Source organism: Lytechinus pictus, chromosome 16, assembly GCF_037042905.1.
Source record: "Lytechinus pictus isolate F3 Inbred chromosome 16, Lp3.0, whole genome shotgun sequence".
Taxonomy (NCBI): Eukaryota; Metazoa; Echinodermata; class Echinoidea; order Temnopleuroida; family Toxopneustidae; genus Lytechinus; species Lytechinus pictus.
This window is the reverse complement of record NC_087260.1, coordinates 10,122,061-10,139,694: the sequence shown is the minus strand read 5'-3', so window position 1 is coordinate 10,139,694 and position 17,634 is coordinate 10,122,061. Positions and strand designations below refer to the sequence as shown.

General features: G+C 37.0%; 1 protein-coding gene across 1 annotated transcript in view; it reads right to left on the bottom strand.

Annotated features, from left to right (window-relative positions):
* The window catches only part of LOC129278860 (adhesion G protein-coupled receptor E3-like), a 52,422-nt gene that overhangs the window by 13,874 nt on the left and 20,914 nt on the right, over nt 1–17,634 (bottom strand). Inside the window, exons 7-12 of the mRNA XM_064111537.1 lie at nt 16,496–16,867; nt 14,501–14,544; nt 6,858–6,915; nt 3,439–3,576; nt 1,588–1,713; nt 475–698 (exon numbers count right to left, since the gene is read on the bottom strand). Of these exons, the coding sequence (XP_063967607.1) occupies nt 475–698; nt 1,588–1,713; nt 3,439–3,576; nt 6,858–6,915; nt 14,501–14,544; nt 16,496–16,867 (962 nt within the window). The remainder of the gene's footprint in view (nt 1–474; nt 699–1,587; nt 1,714–3,438; nt 3,577–6,857; nt 6,916–14,500; nt 14,545–16,495; nt 16,868–17,634) is intronic.

The window sequence follows — 17,634 nt, the reverse complement described above, 5'->3', positions numbered from 1 at the left end:
ATCTGCCTATCACACTGAAAGAAATCAAAGGTCATTTGACCAAAATTGTCCAGAAGTAACTACGAACTGGTCTATTCCTTGAATGCACCATGGAGCTACTACGTGAATGCACTGAGCGCTGCTGACAAAGTGGTAGCTCGAGCTAAAAACCTAGCTATTATCATTATTACTTTAATTATCATTACTATTATTTTTATTATTACTATTATTAAGATTATTAATGATTAATGTTGTTAATAACATCATTATGACTATATTTTCTTCGTATTATCATTTTTTTTTGCTTGCCAATTTTTCCTGACATAATTACCATTAGCTGGGAATGAAATCAATTGGGAGTGAAGACCTTTCTTGGGAGGGGGGAGGACTTGATATTCTTTTTTCTGTAAAAATGACACCCACCCCCCGTGGAAAATCCTGGATCCGCCCCTGATTACCGTTACCATTACCTTCTTGGACTTATCTTACACTTACAATTTTGACGGGAAAGACAACATCCACGTATTCCCCTTTGCGGAGGTGTAAGGGAGCGCCGTTGTAGCAGTAAACAGTCACGTTGACCACAGAGTTCAGCGACATGGATGTGCCGGAGACTTTGCTTTCGGTAGAAGACGGGGTTGTTGACGGATAGTTACTCGATGACGGGCTCGTGTCACAGCCTGTTTTAGGCTCCTGGAACGCTTCTACTGCTACCATGACTGAAATATGATTCAAATGTATTAGCATTAAAATGTTAATATCATTTTTGTTAATTTGATCATAAAATGACTGAAGAACCATATGGAACTTGATCGTTACCAACTGCCTTGTGGAAGCTTAAAAGGGCCACCCAGATGTTCAGATAATCATCTTGCTATGTCTATATCCCTTTAAAAAAATGACCAGATGACAAGATCTCGGATCTCGTCATGTCTACATTCTGCCGGTGGGAGAGATGATGAGATGACAAGATCTCAGATCTCGTCATGTCTACACCATGTGGGAGAAATGATCAGATGACGAGATCGTAGATCTCGTCATGTCTACATCCTGTGAGAAAGATGATCAGATGATAAGATCATGGATCTCGTCTAAAGGACCATGGAACCGTTCGAACGATAATATAAACTCTTTAACCATGATGTATCTTATTGTAACCTCCATTCCCTCCCATATTTTATTATCATTTGTTCAACTCTTCTCAAGCTTTCATTGACTTGTTTCTTTTATATTCCCAGGGTCTGTTTTCAGGGCTTCATTCTCTTTCCAAAAATGGATGGGATATTCTGATGGAATTATTCAGAGAAATCGAGAGGCGGGAAATGGAAAATGGAAGAGAGGGAGAAGTGGAAGGGGTGTGCTCACTGGCGTACCTGAAAAGTTTTGACGGGAGTGGCAAACATTTTCTGACAAAAAAGGTTAGGTCCCCGTAATTGCTGGAAGCAAGTTTTTGTCAGAAGGTTGCTACACGGCAACTATAGAAACAAAGACCATTAAAATATTTCCTCTTCAAAAGAGAGGCAGATGATCAGTGAAAGAGGAAAGGCGAGCAAACCTAGAAAAAAAAAACCCAGATAGATCAGAGAAGGGGAGAGAATCAATGGTTACCTGGTTTTGTCTGTAGAAATGGCGAGTAGAAGCTTACAGCTAGCCGTTCTGCCTCGGTATCTCCATGTGTTGAGAATGACAGTGGTCGGTAAGGTTTTGCGCTTGATTCTCCCTCTGTTACGTTGTCTAATTAAAGATTTTTTTATAAAAACAATATTGTCCCTTAATGAGAGCATTCAAGCACCAGTTCGATGCCATCTCTATGGAAAGCCAAGCTGGACAAAACGCTGATTGGATATAATCCTTACGCATGAAATTTGCACGTGTGGATAGAGTGCGTTTCTCTACAGACGATTGAGGTCCAGCTTGACTTTCCACAGAGATGGGGTCCTGCTGGGCGACGTTTCATAAAACTTGTTATAACAAATGTTAATAACAGTTAAAGCTACTGAAATTTTTAAAAATCATTAAATCTAATTGGCTGATAGTAAATTTGGTAGTGTGCATTTAGAATTAAGTCTAAAAACGGAATCGAGTGGTTATGACGCCTCCATGCATGAAAAGGCCCCCGATGACACACTGTTGAGTTTTACTCCAAACTGTTATGTGGTTATTTGAGAGTTTTCGCAATTGAGACGGTGATGGATTTCTGCAACATAGAAAATTTATTGCCAAAAGCCTTTCATGACAATGCAGCCTTTGACGAAAATCGGTGAATGGAAACAGCAGTTTAGTCACTATGCGCCAACGACCCATTTTTAGTCAACTCACAATCTTACGACGATCAGCCGTCCCAGTTCACCAAGTAAGCTAATCATTGTGACATGATACGTTGTATAATCCAAAAACCCGCTATTGAAGCGACAAAAGTGCGTCAATGCATTATCGGCGTTCCTCTTTTGTTCTAGGCCTATAACTGCTCCTTTCAATGTCAGCAAAATCCATGCAACAGGGCTACGTATACATGTTTGAAGTTGAAACATTTTTAACCATAACATTTCTTTACAAATAATTTGTTTAATTATAGCCGAATGATAATTAGGAAATGATTACTGAAAATAATATGACTTGAATAGATAAAGTAAAACCTGACAAAACAAGCAATAAAATTTCACTAATACAGTGTATCAGACAAGGAATAACAAAGCTGAGACAATTTACAGTTTACCATTACGTCGGTGAAACATTTCTATGCATGTCTTTGTGAATATGCAATGAACAAGCTGATGATATCATATCTCAAATAATTCTTTTGTATTTTACTATATGAAATCATATATATATTTTTAAAAATGTCCTCTAAGGATGACATAATGTATTGATTACTGAATTAATTTCTTATGATATTAATTCCTGCGAGTTTGACTTATTTTGTTACAAGGGAGAGATGACATACAAATTTATATGAAAAAAGGTATGAAAGTATTCTTATTTCATGTCATGATATAAGAAAAAAAAAGTATGGACATGACCTCATCTTCATGTACATGTATTGCATAACAAATCTGATAAGGGTGTCCATTATTTTCACAAAATATTGCTGAACCTTATAATTAAATAACTTCGTACGTTGTTACCAGATTTTGATGAAGTGTCCTTTTTGTGGGTAAAATTTACTAATTTATCTAACTATGATTATTTTAACAGGACACCTTTAATAGATAAACATACTCCAGGCATCAAATTTCCCTTGAAATTCAGTGAAATTAAATGACTTTTTTTGCAGGCTCATTTCTGGTTCTTTATTTTGTCTGTTTTTCTGTTGTAATAAGGATGGGAAATTTTATTGAGGGTTTAATAAATATGAATAATCCAAACCAAATCAAAAACATTATATTTTGGATGCCATGAAGAATGATTCGTTCATATGAAAATAATAAATTGCCAATTTCCACTAATTTTTTTTTTTACCGAAGCATTCGATGAGAATCTCCTCTAGGGGCTTTTGCGTCACATTAACGATATTTGTTGTCAGGGTAGTATTAGTAACTTGAAGATCCTCCGTCGATAGTTGATGTTGAGTGGTAGATTTAGGGGTTGTCTCCTCATCTGTTGTTGGCAATGGAAAAAAGGCATCGACGATGTGAACACAGGCACAGTATTGACCATAATTAAACACTTTCAAAGTTGAAACACATCGTAAACTGTCTAACCAGCACGTCAATGTCACTTAAGAGTTAACATTACCAAAATGGAAATATTCTTTTTCCTATCAACATCGCAGTTTTAAACAGGCCATGTGTTGAACATTACTGAATACATTTGTAGTGACAATTTCTGAGTTTATTTTAGGATATCAAAGAAGCATGAAACACTTTTATGTGATACTGTGTAAAAAAGAAAAAAAAAGAAAGGGAATTTGGATTTTTTTTAGTTGGACGCAAAGAAATTTCCACCCGTTATCATTAAAGACAGTATTTCCGGAACAGCAGGTGAAGTTCAAAAGAAAGCATTCCCAATACGTGTTGAACCCTAAGAGACACGGACTTAGTAATAATATGTAAATAATGTTTTTCTTGGTTACGCAAAATGACCAATTAGATCTCGCCCTATAAGGGCGGTTTCGTGCGTTCTTAATTAACGATACGGGACTCTTTAAAAAAGCCCGGTTGCTGATACTTCAGCAGAGTCGTCTGTGTTCAATTTTGGTTACATCTTTCTCTATGGGGATTTGAACCAATATCTCCCCGAGATCGTCGGCTTAGCTCCCGACTGCGTACTTCACCGATGCTGTCTGGGCTCGTCATTTTGTAAAGGAGAATTAATGGACTCCTGTTTTAGCTGACTTTTTACTTCTTTTTCCTGATTTTTATCGGGTATGTACTTTTAATATTTATAACAACATTTATAGTAAAAAGAGAAAAGAGATATTTGATATAACTGATTTCTTGACAAAGTATTTGTACTGAAGAAATTATGCTGAGTACGTTTGTAGACAACTTTATTTTTGTATAAAGTGTCATCCACATGAAATGTCGAATATTTTAAGCAAAAAAATAGATCTTTGAAATGATTTACGTTGATTTATATGTCATTGCAGACAGCTTAGTATTTAAGCGATCTTCAGTTGTCGGTATTATGGAGAGTTTCCCGATGTATGCTATACTTGATAGTGAACATTGTTATTTGACCTTGACATTATGAAAGTCATTCTCGTCGAATTTCTTAAAGGCATATAGCCTGGTTTTACATGATTTACTTGTATTTTTTTTGTTTAGAATTGCTGCTAAATAGACAATTCTCATTGTCATTATTATGAGATGATAAATTATATCTTTACACGTTTTGAGGTCGTTTATCTGTGTTCGACGACGATAAGTGTATTAGGACACTGTTTGTTTTATTTTGATAATTGTCAGGTTCCACTGTGACCCTCACCATAGACGAGTTTTTGTCCTGCATGACATCGATCGATGATTCATCAAGACCGGTTTTCCACTCTCCGTTGTATACGGCAGGCCTAGCTACGTATTTCATCATTCCAAGTTCAGGTCGAACAACTCAATTCGCCAAGTAGATCGAACTGTCAACTTCTCAACGCTTTGGCCTATTTTGGAGTTTATATCCTATTTTATTATATAATCAATTGCTCTGTTATAATTCCTTTTGATATTCGACATAACTTTATTTACTGTCTTCAATAATTTGATATATCATACAGGCATTTCTTTGAGTTGTAAACACTCTGTAAATTTGTCAAAGAAAACATTCGAATCATTTTAATTATAAATCGAAGTCATCGAACTAATTATTTTGTCAAGTGCTTATTTTTCTTGAATGATCACGTTTAGCTAAAAAGTTGGGGTGTTTGAGTCGCCGTGCTTGTTGTTGCTTGTTTAGTTTTTTCCCTTTTTTTTCCGAGTCTGATTAATTGGTGTGTTTGATTTGTCTTTGTTTTTAAAGTTTTCCCAACCCAATTCACCAAAATACTCAGATCCGTCCCAACACATTGAACATGGTTTTAAAGGGAGTTGAGCAATTTGAAAGGCGAGAAAATAAAGGTTTGAGAGTAGAGTATTCTTTAATTTCGAAATGAGTGTAGTCCTTAAAAGGACTGTAAACCATAAAGAGTGGAAAGCTGAGTAGTAGGCAGGCTTGAGTAGAATGTTTGATTAGGTCAGAGAAGTCTGGCTTGAGTCGGCGAGTAGAGAGTCCACTCTAAAGCTCCTGCTACCACTCTACTCGCCGACTCAAGTCAGCCTTCTCTCACCTATTCAAGACCTCTATTCAAGCACTCTATTCAAGCCTGCATACTACTTAGCTATTCACTCCTTCTGGTTTACAGTCCTTTGAGGACCACACTTACATGTATTTCGAAAAGAATGTACTCTACTTTCAAACCTCCACTTTCTCGCATTTCCAATTCACCTCTATTTCTATCAATTTTTCTCATCTCAGACCTTCCAGGACTTTACACATGGTGTACCGTAAACCTCTTCCGCGATTAATCATATTTATGTTGATCTTAACGGTAAAGCACAGCAGCTGTGGGAAACAATGAACCTTCCTCAGGGCGGTGTTCTTGCACCTACACTGTTTTACTTTTTTCAACATTGGCCAGCTGTAGTGTATCGAGAGACCATAACCTTGATACATGTATATAATATGATATGGCAGAGCAGCCAAATCCTCCGTATAGTTAAAGGCATTGTTTAACTTTGTGAGCAGCCGATTTAAAAAATTCTCAAACCAAGATGAAACATGTGTACAAGTGCATGTATTAAAACTAATAAACCCTGAAAACAACCATCATTGAGAATGAAAAGCTAAAACTACAAAGCAAACCCCGATTTTGTAAATAGGCGTCTTATAGACACCTAAATAGTACACATAAGTGTATGGGATGAAATTAAGATGGTGTTTCCGGTCACTTTCTATTTCAATTTTTGAAGCACTAAATAATTATTTTCGAACGCAATTTTTTCTGGGCTTTATTTTTGTAACATATCACAGACACACGTGACAAGTGTGACCTTCTAGCTCAGATTTTTTAAAAAGTCAAACCAATGTTAACCAATCACTTTAAAGGACAATCAGTTTAATTTCAACCCTTCTAAACGCTCAGGTCAACCGTTTCAATGGTTTAGAGGAAGTGGCCTTAAACTGGAATGGTAATTCTTTGAATTACTATTGGTTCCCGATCTTCAAACAACATGGCTACAAGATCATGAGTGTGGTGAAAGAAATCTAATTCGCAGACTGAAAACATTATCTCTGGCGGCAAACACGTCTACTTTTATACGATCCACTACCCTACTATCTTATCCTGCTGCTATTTTATCCTCAAAGTGCTTAAAGTGCTTCAAAAAAAAAGAAAGATAAAATCTCACCAGTTAAAGATATAGGTTCCGTGGAGGTGACTTTCGAAGTCTGGGGATCAGCAGGTGCCTGAAAATAAAGATATGATAGGAATTGGTATCCCAGTCACATTGAAAAAAAAAACTGGTCCACATAAAATACAATTTAACTCGACATGGACTGTTGAATAATCTTACTCCATGCACGTTCCCCATGCATACATACGGTGTGAGCGCGTCGTGTTCTAGTGGTTCTGACTCTCGCCTTTCAAACAGAGGGCCGTGGAATCGAATCCTAGCCATGGCTTGTTTTCCTTCAGCAAGTAATTTATCCACACTGTGCTGCACTCGACCCAGGTGAGGTGAATGGGTACCCGACAGGATTAATACCTTGAATGCACGAGCGCTGAAAGGCAGCTCGAGCTAAAGCCGGGTATTAATAATATTAACAATGCGCTATGGAATAAGTTGTTGATGGATGACGCTATACAAATGCCATTATTACTACTACAGCGCCACTCCACTACTCATCAATGAATGTATAATTGAAGGGACCATTCGTTCAAAAGCAAAATCACGAAAGTTGAGTTAAAGTAGAACAGAAATCAACTCCAAACTTGTGTTTAATGAAAGCAATTACGCTTGATTTGGCTCCGATGCAAGTTTTCTTGCAAAGCCCTATTAGGCTACTTGTGTGGTTTTCATTAACAAATGGCTGCTTTCGGTCGTCAGGCAGTAAAAAATGCATACGATGAATATGTAAACATAAAATATTTATTCAGGACAGATCAATGAAAGGTAGTAATAACATTACACATAAGTAATACACTTTATAACATGATTACACACACGAACAAACACCCTCATACACACACTCGGACACTCAGACACACTAGATGTACGCACTATCGTTTATCAACAAAGATAACAACAAGCATACAGTTGTTAAACACTCTAAATGCGAGGGAGATGGTCTGGTCCCTATTGTTGCACTCCTCTTGGAGTGGATCGGGGCGGTCTTTTTGGGGTGGGCTTTGTATCCTTTTGGTTCATTGTGGTTACTTCTGGAGTGAAAAAAAAAAAATCATATATAAAATAAGTATACGCTGTTCGCTCCGGAGGGAGCTATGGTGCGCTCTCTGGGATGTAGATCCCGCTTCTAAGGTGACTGGTCTCTTTATCTATCTCTGGGAGGGGTGTGATTGGGGGCCGGAGTGTCTCTTTGCATTTGGAGTGAGGATTTAGGTGCACAAGTTAGATCATGGTTGCGGCACAGAATGCAGATCGAAATGGAGGGTAGCTAGGTTGAGGGGAGGGAAGCAGGCCGTGCTTCCTGGGCTGGGCTTAGATGGGATATGGCGGGGGGGGGGGGGGCAGTGGGATGGGAGGGGTTTTACTTCTTTACTCATTCAGTTCAATTGCGTTGCTATACATTTTCTTTTTTTGTTATGTTTTTTTTTCTTTCTACAGACTAAGTATTTACTTTGTTCTAGATGACTCGAATGTTATATTCTGTATTTTTTGTATGTATAATTTGTTGTATTATGAATAATTATTTATTTGACTTTGTGAACAGTGTTTTGTTGATATTATATTACTTGTATGATTTTGAATTGAATGATTTTAATAAATACTATTACCAAAAAAAAAAAAATACTGCCCCCAAATCAGCATTCCAATGTCTTTAAGGAAACCAAAACCCAAGGAGAAAATCTATCAATCAGAGAAGAATAAAATGATAGGATCAACATAGTCGTAACAAAAACAACACAGTAAGAGAGCCGTGGGAGCTTGAAAAGTCTTGCAAACCCCCAAACTATATGCAAATCGATATACTAAAGAAAAACATTACACCGATTTTGCATCAATTCCCAACTCATTCAACACTAAGTAAAACAATGATTCCATTAGTGTAGTAGGTTTCACTGTACACCATGTATCTTTCTTGGGCAAGTGTTGGTCCTGAAAAGGACCACCCAATCTCGACGTTTCGACAAGGTTGTACAAATTTCTAACAGTTAATCATGTTTTAATACCACAACAATTTGGATTTAGGAAGAACTTTTCTACTGACCTTAGTGTCCTAAATTAATTTAACATAATTTCAAAAGAAATAGATGATGGTAATTTTTGCCTTGGTGTCTTTATGGATCTGTCTAAGGCTTTTGACACCATTGATCACCACATATTTTGGAGTTCGAGGAATTCCCCTTCAGTGGTTTCTTAATTATTTATTTAATAGAAACCAACATGTGGTGATTGATGCTGTCAAATCTCAACACAGAGACATATCTTGTGGAATTCCTCAAGGCTCTGTGTTGGGTCCCCTCCTGTTTCTTGTTTACATTAATGATATAATTAATAGCTCCCCAATTCTAAACTTTTCATTGTTTGCTGATGACACAACAGTCACATTATCTCAGAAAAAAATAAATAATCTTGTCTCATCAGCAAACAATGAATTAAGAAAATTAAATAATTGGTTCGTTTGCAACAAACTTTTTTTTGAATTTAGACAAAACTAAGTATATCATTTTTCGAACTCGAGGCAGGAGGGACCCTCCTCATTCTCTAAATATTTTTCTTGGTGGACATAATATAAAACAAGTAAAACATTTTCAATTTTTAGGAGTAATTTTTAATGAACACCTCTCTTGGAAACCACATCTCAATTCAATCTGTACCAAAGTTTCAAGATCTATTGGAGTTATTTCTAAAATTAGACATTTTGTTCCTCATTCAATTTTAATTACTCTTTATAACAGTATCATACTTCCGCACTTAAATTACTGTAACATTGTATGGGGTCATACATTCAAAACACACTTAGATAAATTGACAATTTTACAAAAGAAAGCAATAAGACTTATCTCAAATGCTCCTTTTAATAGTCATACAAAGCATTTGCTTTTACAATAAAATTTATTATCTTTAAAAGATCTGATATCATTAAATTCACTAGTTTTTATTTACAAGCTTAATGCCAGAATCTTACCACCTCTCTTCAGTGAAATTTTTGTTTCAAATTCTCAAATCCATTCTCACAATACTCGTCACAGCAAATGCCTACGCCCTCCACATGTTCGAACATCCATTGCTTTTAATTCATTTAAGACTTACTTCCCCAAACTATGGAATGAAATTCCAAATGATATAAAAAATAGTTCTACTTTATCAGGATTTATATCTTTATGCAGGAAAATGTTATTTTCCGTTTATTGATCGAATGCATGTGATCTCACATCTTACATTAGTGCTCCCCCCTTTACCTCATTCTTTTTTTTTCTTTTTCTTTTTGCTGCAGGAGTGTTTCTTTCAATTTTGATTTAGGATTTTTACTCTTTAATTTTGTCATTTGTAATGTATTAATGTATCGTGGTGACCTTTTTTTATAAGCATCGCTTCTCCGGGGTCTCCGAACCATCTATTTGTTAGTTTTTTTTTTCTGATACTTTGTTAATACTGTATATTGTACTGTTTTTTTATCCTTTTGATGGTTGAATAAATAAATGAATTGAATTGAATGAATTGAAGAACACACTTGTCGAAACGTCGAGATTGGGTGGTCCTTTTTAGGGCCAACACTTGCCCAAGAAAGATACATGGTGTACCGTGAAACCTACTACACTATTCTTCTTGGAAACCTTCAGAATGATTCCATTATTATCCCGTATTGACTGTACGATGTCTCCGTTTTGTTTTCGCTTAATTCATCACTTATTAATTGTTCACCCCTTCATTTAAACCCTCTCTACCCTCTTAAGATTTAAAAAAGAACTCAAATCATATATCATGTCCACCAAATGTTAAATGCAAATGGTTCCTGTGTTACAAATATTTTAATGACTCCGACTTTGTATGCCTTTCTGCCTTCTAATATGTTTGATTTATATAATGTATTTACTTTGTCTATTTTCATGACTTGCATATACGTGTTTTGTTTTTATGCTTTTAGGTCCCCTTTTGATACCTGCTTTTGCTGAAAGGACACCCTATTGAAATATTGTTTAAAAAAATGAAATAAATAAAACACTGACGCATAATCCCAAGTCTTTGCTTCACCAAACCTATGCTTTGAATCGGTACCCCATGCAAGATGATATGCTTTCAACACGGGCCTTCGCCCATGCGTGGCCGACTCTGTGAAATTCTTTTCCACTGAGTTTGACATCCTAGACATATTCAGTGACCACCTTTACGGGCAACCTGAAAACATACCTGTGCTTTGACAGACATCGACTTACTGGTTTTATTTTGAAGTGTGAACATGTATGTAAGTTTGTTTTTGTTGCCTTTTTCTTCTTTTTGTCTAATGCTCTGAAGCGCCGTGAACATCTAATCAAGATGAAAAGTGCGCTATGTAAGTCTTATCATTTTATAAAGTAAAATCAAAAGAACGAAGCACTGAATCTTTCGTCGAAATCGGACAAGTAATAACAAAGTTATGACATTTAAAAAGTTGCATTATGTCGGTGAAACATTTCTATGCATTTCCTCATGAATGTGCAATGAGCCAGTTGATGATGTCATACCCTCCCTTATCATGCTTATTGTGTTGTATCTTATTACATTCCAATTTTGTCCTCGGAGAATGAAAAAAATGGAGCGACTACTGGTCTAATGGGTAAGATATTAACTGACACGCGCGGATTTCGCACCCGGGCGCCCCTGTAAACTTTTTTGAAAATAGCACCCCCCCCCCCGCCAAGCAATCATTGGTGCCTTTAATTCATGCTGAATTATCTTAATTCAAATCACGTGAAAAAGGGCAATCGAAGATCACGGTTTTTAATGTGTTTATGAAAAACAAAATCCATGAATATTTCCACTTATTGAAAAGAATAAATGCGACCAGAAAGCATAGAATTTTAAGCACTTTGGGGTTTCAATTTAGTTTAAATCCTCATCAGAGTGGTAGGCCCTACTAAAATTGTGTGTGCGGGAGCTGTCATTTCTGCACAAAGGGCCGGATCCAGCTTTTGCCAATAGCAAAGGAGGGTGGTGGGGTATTTTCATCTATATGTTTCCCGATCGTACATTCTAAGCACCTTTTGCAACCGTGAACATCATTGGTATACGTACAATCTACACAATATTGACGCGAGCTGAAAAATTGTAATATGACTTTTGGTGAAAATGAACACGGTGGGCATCTACTTAATCGATGCGAGTACGAAGCGCGAACTGAAAATGTTTCATATTTCAACCCAAAAGTTGTCATTCTAAGCAAATTTTGTGACCATGAACAGGATAAGCATCCATCTAAATAATTGATGCCAGCGCGAAGCGCGAGCTGAATTGTTTATATCCTGACCTAAAATTGGACCTTATAGCACTATTGGTAATCATGAACAGGATGGGTATCTTACAAATCGTTTTGTACGAGCGCGAAGCACGAGCCTACAATTTTTGATATTCCGAACCAAATTTGGACATTCTAAGCACCTTTTCTAACCATGAACAGGATTGTCATCTTATCTATCTCAACATTTCATGAGAGCACGAAGCGTAAGCTGACAATTTTTGAATTTCCAACCCAAAACTGGACATTCCAAGCATTCTTTGTAGCCATGAACAGAATGGGTATCTATTTGAATAATTGTGCGAGCGCGAGCTAAAGAAAAATCATACTGTGACCTAAAATTTTTGGTTATCATGAAAAAGATGGTCATCTAACTTAGCAATTGATGCGAGCGCGAAGCGAGAGCTGAACATTTATTATATTGTGATTTAAAATTTGGACATTCGAGTGAGCATTTTTGGTAATCATGAACAGGACGAGTAGCTAACAAAACATTTTATGTGAACGCGAAGCGCCAGCTGACAATTTCTTTATCTTTCGGCCCAAAGTTGGCCATGCTAAACACTTTATCTTAATATGAACAGAATCGTCACCATATTAAACAATTGATGCAAGCGAGGAGCGAGATGAATATTTTTAATATTTGACCTAAAATTTGGACTTTCTAAGGACTTTTGGTAACCATGAACAGGATGGGCATCTACATAATCGATGCGAGTACGAAGCGCGAACTCACAACTTTTGACATTCCGACCCCAAACTTGTCATTCTAAACACATTTTGTGACCATGAGCAGGATGAGTATCTAAACATTTCATCTGAGCGCGAAGCCAAAGTTGGACATTCTAAGCACTTTATCTAACCATGAACAGGATCACCACCTTGGCACCCCCTCCCTAGGTTGAACAGGAATTTGGCGCCTAGGACAAACATCAAATTGGCACCCCTATGTCGAACCTAAACTCGGCGCCAACCCCTAGCTTGAACATCAGTGCGGCGCCCCCTATGACAAACATCAATTGGGTGCCCCGATTGGTTAGCTGGTGTGCCCTTTTCCACGAATAATCATTTAGCACGCGCGATATTTAATTTCTCTATTTGTATTAAAGTGTTATTCCTCGAAGATGTTTAATCTTGTATAGGACCTACTAATATAATAGATGGTTGTGTAACTAATCTACATTAATATGTCATATAATCGTCACCAATGGTTTGACGTCGTATGGATCGCCTTTGCTGACGACGTCCTACTTACGAAAGCGACTGGCGCGTATAATCTGGAGAGATTGAAGAGCGCCATCATATTCAACAACAACAACAACAACAACAACCTATGTAAAACATAAATTCGGCGCCTCCCTAGATTGAACAGCGATTCGGCGCCCCTAGGTCGGAACCAATCTAGCGCCCCCCCCAGGTTGAAGATCAAACCGGCGCCCGTACGTCGAACCTCTATTCGGCGCCCGCTATGCTGAACATCAATATGGCACCCCTAGGTAGAACATCAATTCGGTGCCCCTATGTCGAACTTCAATTCGGCATTCCTGATGCAAATTATTTTGCTACAAGTTCATAGTTTTTTTACAGACATATTTGTAAAAAAAATCATAATTTATTCCATATGAAAGATGTTTCCCATGACGTACATATATTCCGCATTTTCATAATGGAAATATGAAATACATTATGATTTCAATGACATAAGAACATAAAAAATGGGGAAATATATAGCATCATCAGTCCACCTACTGCATATTCATGACGGCGTGCAAATAAATGTTTTCACGATATATTGTTAAAATTAAGAATGATCAGATTTTGATAAAATCTTGGGGGATTTTCCCGGTGAATTGAATTCAATTCATTTATTTAAATTCATTCCGGATAAACCCACTTAAAGCCCCCATCACACTTATTCCGAATCAAGCAGAATTGGCCTGAATGAAAGGACTATTGTTCGACCACCAGTTGGCTATTTAAATCTACTTCGAACACCGTTCGAAAATACCCCTCGAATGTTTTGAACATGACCAAAACCTTCGGGACGGCCAAAAGAAATGACAAAAATATTTCGAATGCACTCAGAATGCAGTCAGAATATTTAGAATGCGCCTAGAATGTCCAAGAATGTAGCACGAATTATCAATCTGACTCCATTGCGGTTCATTTTGACTAGTGTATGATGATTCACCTGGTCAATTTACTGAATTTCAACTCCAGTTTGGCGAACTCATAAGTTCCTCAAAAAAAATCTAGATTTTTAAAATATTTTTTTCGTTCCAGCTTCTGCTTGATTCCTCCTGATTCCGAATAAGTGTGATGGGGGTATTAAGTAATTGGCCTTCGGTATGAATACATTAAAATGCTTACTTACCAAAGTTAAAATACTCTTGGTAGTCTGTTCCTCGCTGCTGTTGACTTAATATTCGAAGAAAAGAAATTAGTTAATATTTATGCTATTGAAATATCGAAATAATAATCTCATGGTAAACTAGTCAAATTACACAACGCTTTTTTTTTTAATTCCAAACAATTGATAATTATATTTTAGGAGTGGGTAGCCAATAATAAATTGTGTGGATCATTCTAATTATTGAACACGACAAACATGTTACTCTTTGAAAAGGCACACTCAACAAGCCCTGCTTTTTAGTGGATCGCTCCATTTACTCAACCGTACTTATTGAGAAAAAAAAACAGAGTTATAAAGGTAGCCTTGCAATATTTATATATTTTTTTTTACCGAGAATGGCATACATTTTTGTTCTATTTCCATTGTATATTTTATTATTGGTTAATATGATTATCACGTTATTTAGTGTTCACCATAAACGTTTATTTACTTTTCTTGTATAGTAATATAGCTTGCAATGTATATTCTTTTGTATTGATTTGTATGGTTATCATTTTATATCTGTGTAATTATTTCTTATCTTGTATTGAGTTGAGAAATGAAATAAAACTTGAACTTGAACTTGAATTTTGAAAGGTCATACGAATCACGGATATGAAGGACATGCTGGAGACTTAAAAAGATTCACCTTCAACGAAGTTGACCAACATAATAATTGATTTAATGATCAATATAATAGATAATGATAATTATTTTGCTACTGAATATATTGAAATCCAGTCAAATATATTGCTGTACACACGCATGGCCAAATTATTTCCAAACACCCCTAAACGAGTTTGTCTCTGTGTGCAAAATATCCCCTAAACAAGTTTTTCGCGGGCTTTATTTACACATGTTTGCCCCTAAAAAAGTTGTCGCCAGAATGACCGGGGGAAAAAAGACATATGCTAAATACGTTTGGCTAGTCTTTAAAAAAAAAGCTTTGGAAAAAACATACTTTAAATACGTTTCACCCTGCGATTAACCCATTGACCAGTCTTTCCCAAAATTTTTTAAGGGCGATTTTGCGATTTCGGAAAAGATATACCGTTTTAACGATTCTCTAAAGAAACACGCCGAATGACTGGACCTCGGAGCGACGACTGGGGCAACTGCTGCTGCAAGCACTAAAACACAGACGCTCTGTCTGCACTAGCGTACCTACGGGGGGGGGGGGGGGGGCAGGGGTGCAGTCTGCCCCCCCTGACGAGCTTGAAAACCTATTTTGCCCCCCCTGACGAGTTTGAATACCTATTTCCCCCCTCTGACGAGCTTGAAGACCCTGAAAACCCCCTTTTTTTTTTTGCTTGTCACATTTTTTTCTGGTACGATTGAGGACATTTTTCATTGAAGACCTTTTTTTTTTTTTTTTTTTTTTTTTTGCTTGTCAAAATTTTCGGCCGGTTTTGCCCCCCCCCCTGTGGAAACTCCTAGGTACGCCACTGTCTGTCTAGTACAGTTGAAATTGCTGTATTGGGCGATTCGGGCCAGGCTGGTTTCTGTCGTAGTCCGTACAAATTACATACTCTATTTGCAGTTTAGGCCACCATGATTTACACTGATTTTTTTTTTCTCATTTGGGGCGTTTTGACACTCTATTCGCGGTCCGTGCGTTCCATTTTTACGAGCGTAAAAAAACCTTTTTGATGCGTTTTCTTTGTACCGGATGCTGTTCAGTGCCAATGGTGGTGTCCCCTTCCCCCCTGGGGGGGGGGGGGGGTCACCTCCACACTGGATAGCATTATAATGAATTTCCTTTTTGTTCTCTCTCTTATAATACCTAGTTTCAAGTTTGTTTTATTGATTTCAAATGCAAACAAAAATGATTACAATCACATAAAATAAACATTTTTTTTTCAAACAAAGCGATGTTTTTGAACTTTAAGCGTTTCCAGGATTTTGCCTGAGAATGTTAATGGTCAAAGACATAATACGATTAAAACCTTGATACGTACCGTGTAGGTTTCTACTTACCTCCTTCTCTTTCACATATGTAATGATATTTGGTATCACATTTATTACCACGCCACTTAAAGCTATGATTCGGGTCCATGCGAAAACACACCCTTCCTTGGTCGAAGGCGTTGCCATTGCCAAAGTAGCTATAGGGAAGTCCTGAACCGTCTTCACCCCAGCCCGTGCTTGTTAAACCAATCCAGTACTTTTCCCTACTAAGTGTTGTTTCTATGAAGTTTTGCTCGCTCTCCGATTCTATGAACACGAGGTGCATACCACTTTTCTGGCAGATTGAGTCCGAAATTGAAAAGTTAGATTTTTCTGTAGAAATGTAATAGCAAGATCCGTTGTGTTTATGGTGTTGCCCATTTGAAGGGAGACTGCCACAATCTGTAAACGGGAAGAGAATGACCCCAAAACATGAACTTAATTTTAATATATTCATCTTTATATAACGTATGGTTGGAACTACGCCTTATCGACCACCTAATTTTCTAAGCATCGTAACTACGAAAAATATTAATCAGTTTTACCCAGTTTTCGTCTCATTGAGCAGATCAGATTCCCATGTTTCGATCGGCGACTCCGATTCAATTCGCGTAAATATTGGCGAACAACGAATACGACCATTTTACATTTGCTCAATTTGCACCCTCTTTTGAAACCGACCACCCGTGATACACTAAGTTTACCGTCGATTCTTGTCGCGGTGGCGAAATATTTTGACTCTTCCAAATCAGTTTTATGATGTCAACATGGTAAATGATCGTCTCACTACTTCCACTGCGATGATTCGACGATTGACGACGGATATTTGTTCTAAAGCCGTTTCCTATCCGATTTCTTGGTATGAACAACTGTTTTTTTCGGCAGGTTTCGGGTCAAGTCTAAACAATTTTAATAAATTCTACTAAATTTTCACCATTCTCCCTACTTTTTCTCTCGTAAAATCGATTCTTCCCGTTTTGATTGAATTTGTTTGAAAATCACATTTATTTCCTTCAAACAGATACAAAATAATATTTGACATAGTAACGAATACAGTATATATTTCGACACAATTTTGAAGGAGGCGAAAACCCGGAAAGCAGAGCTTGAGTTGGGGTCGCCAGATACAAATAAATAACAAGTTACGTACTGTAATGACATCATATGTA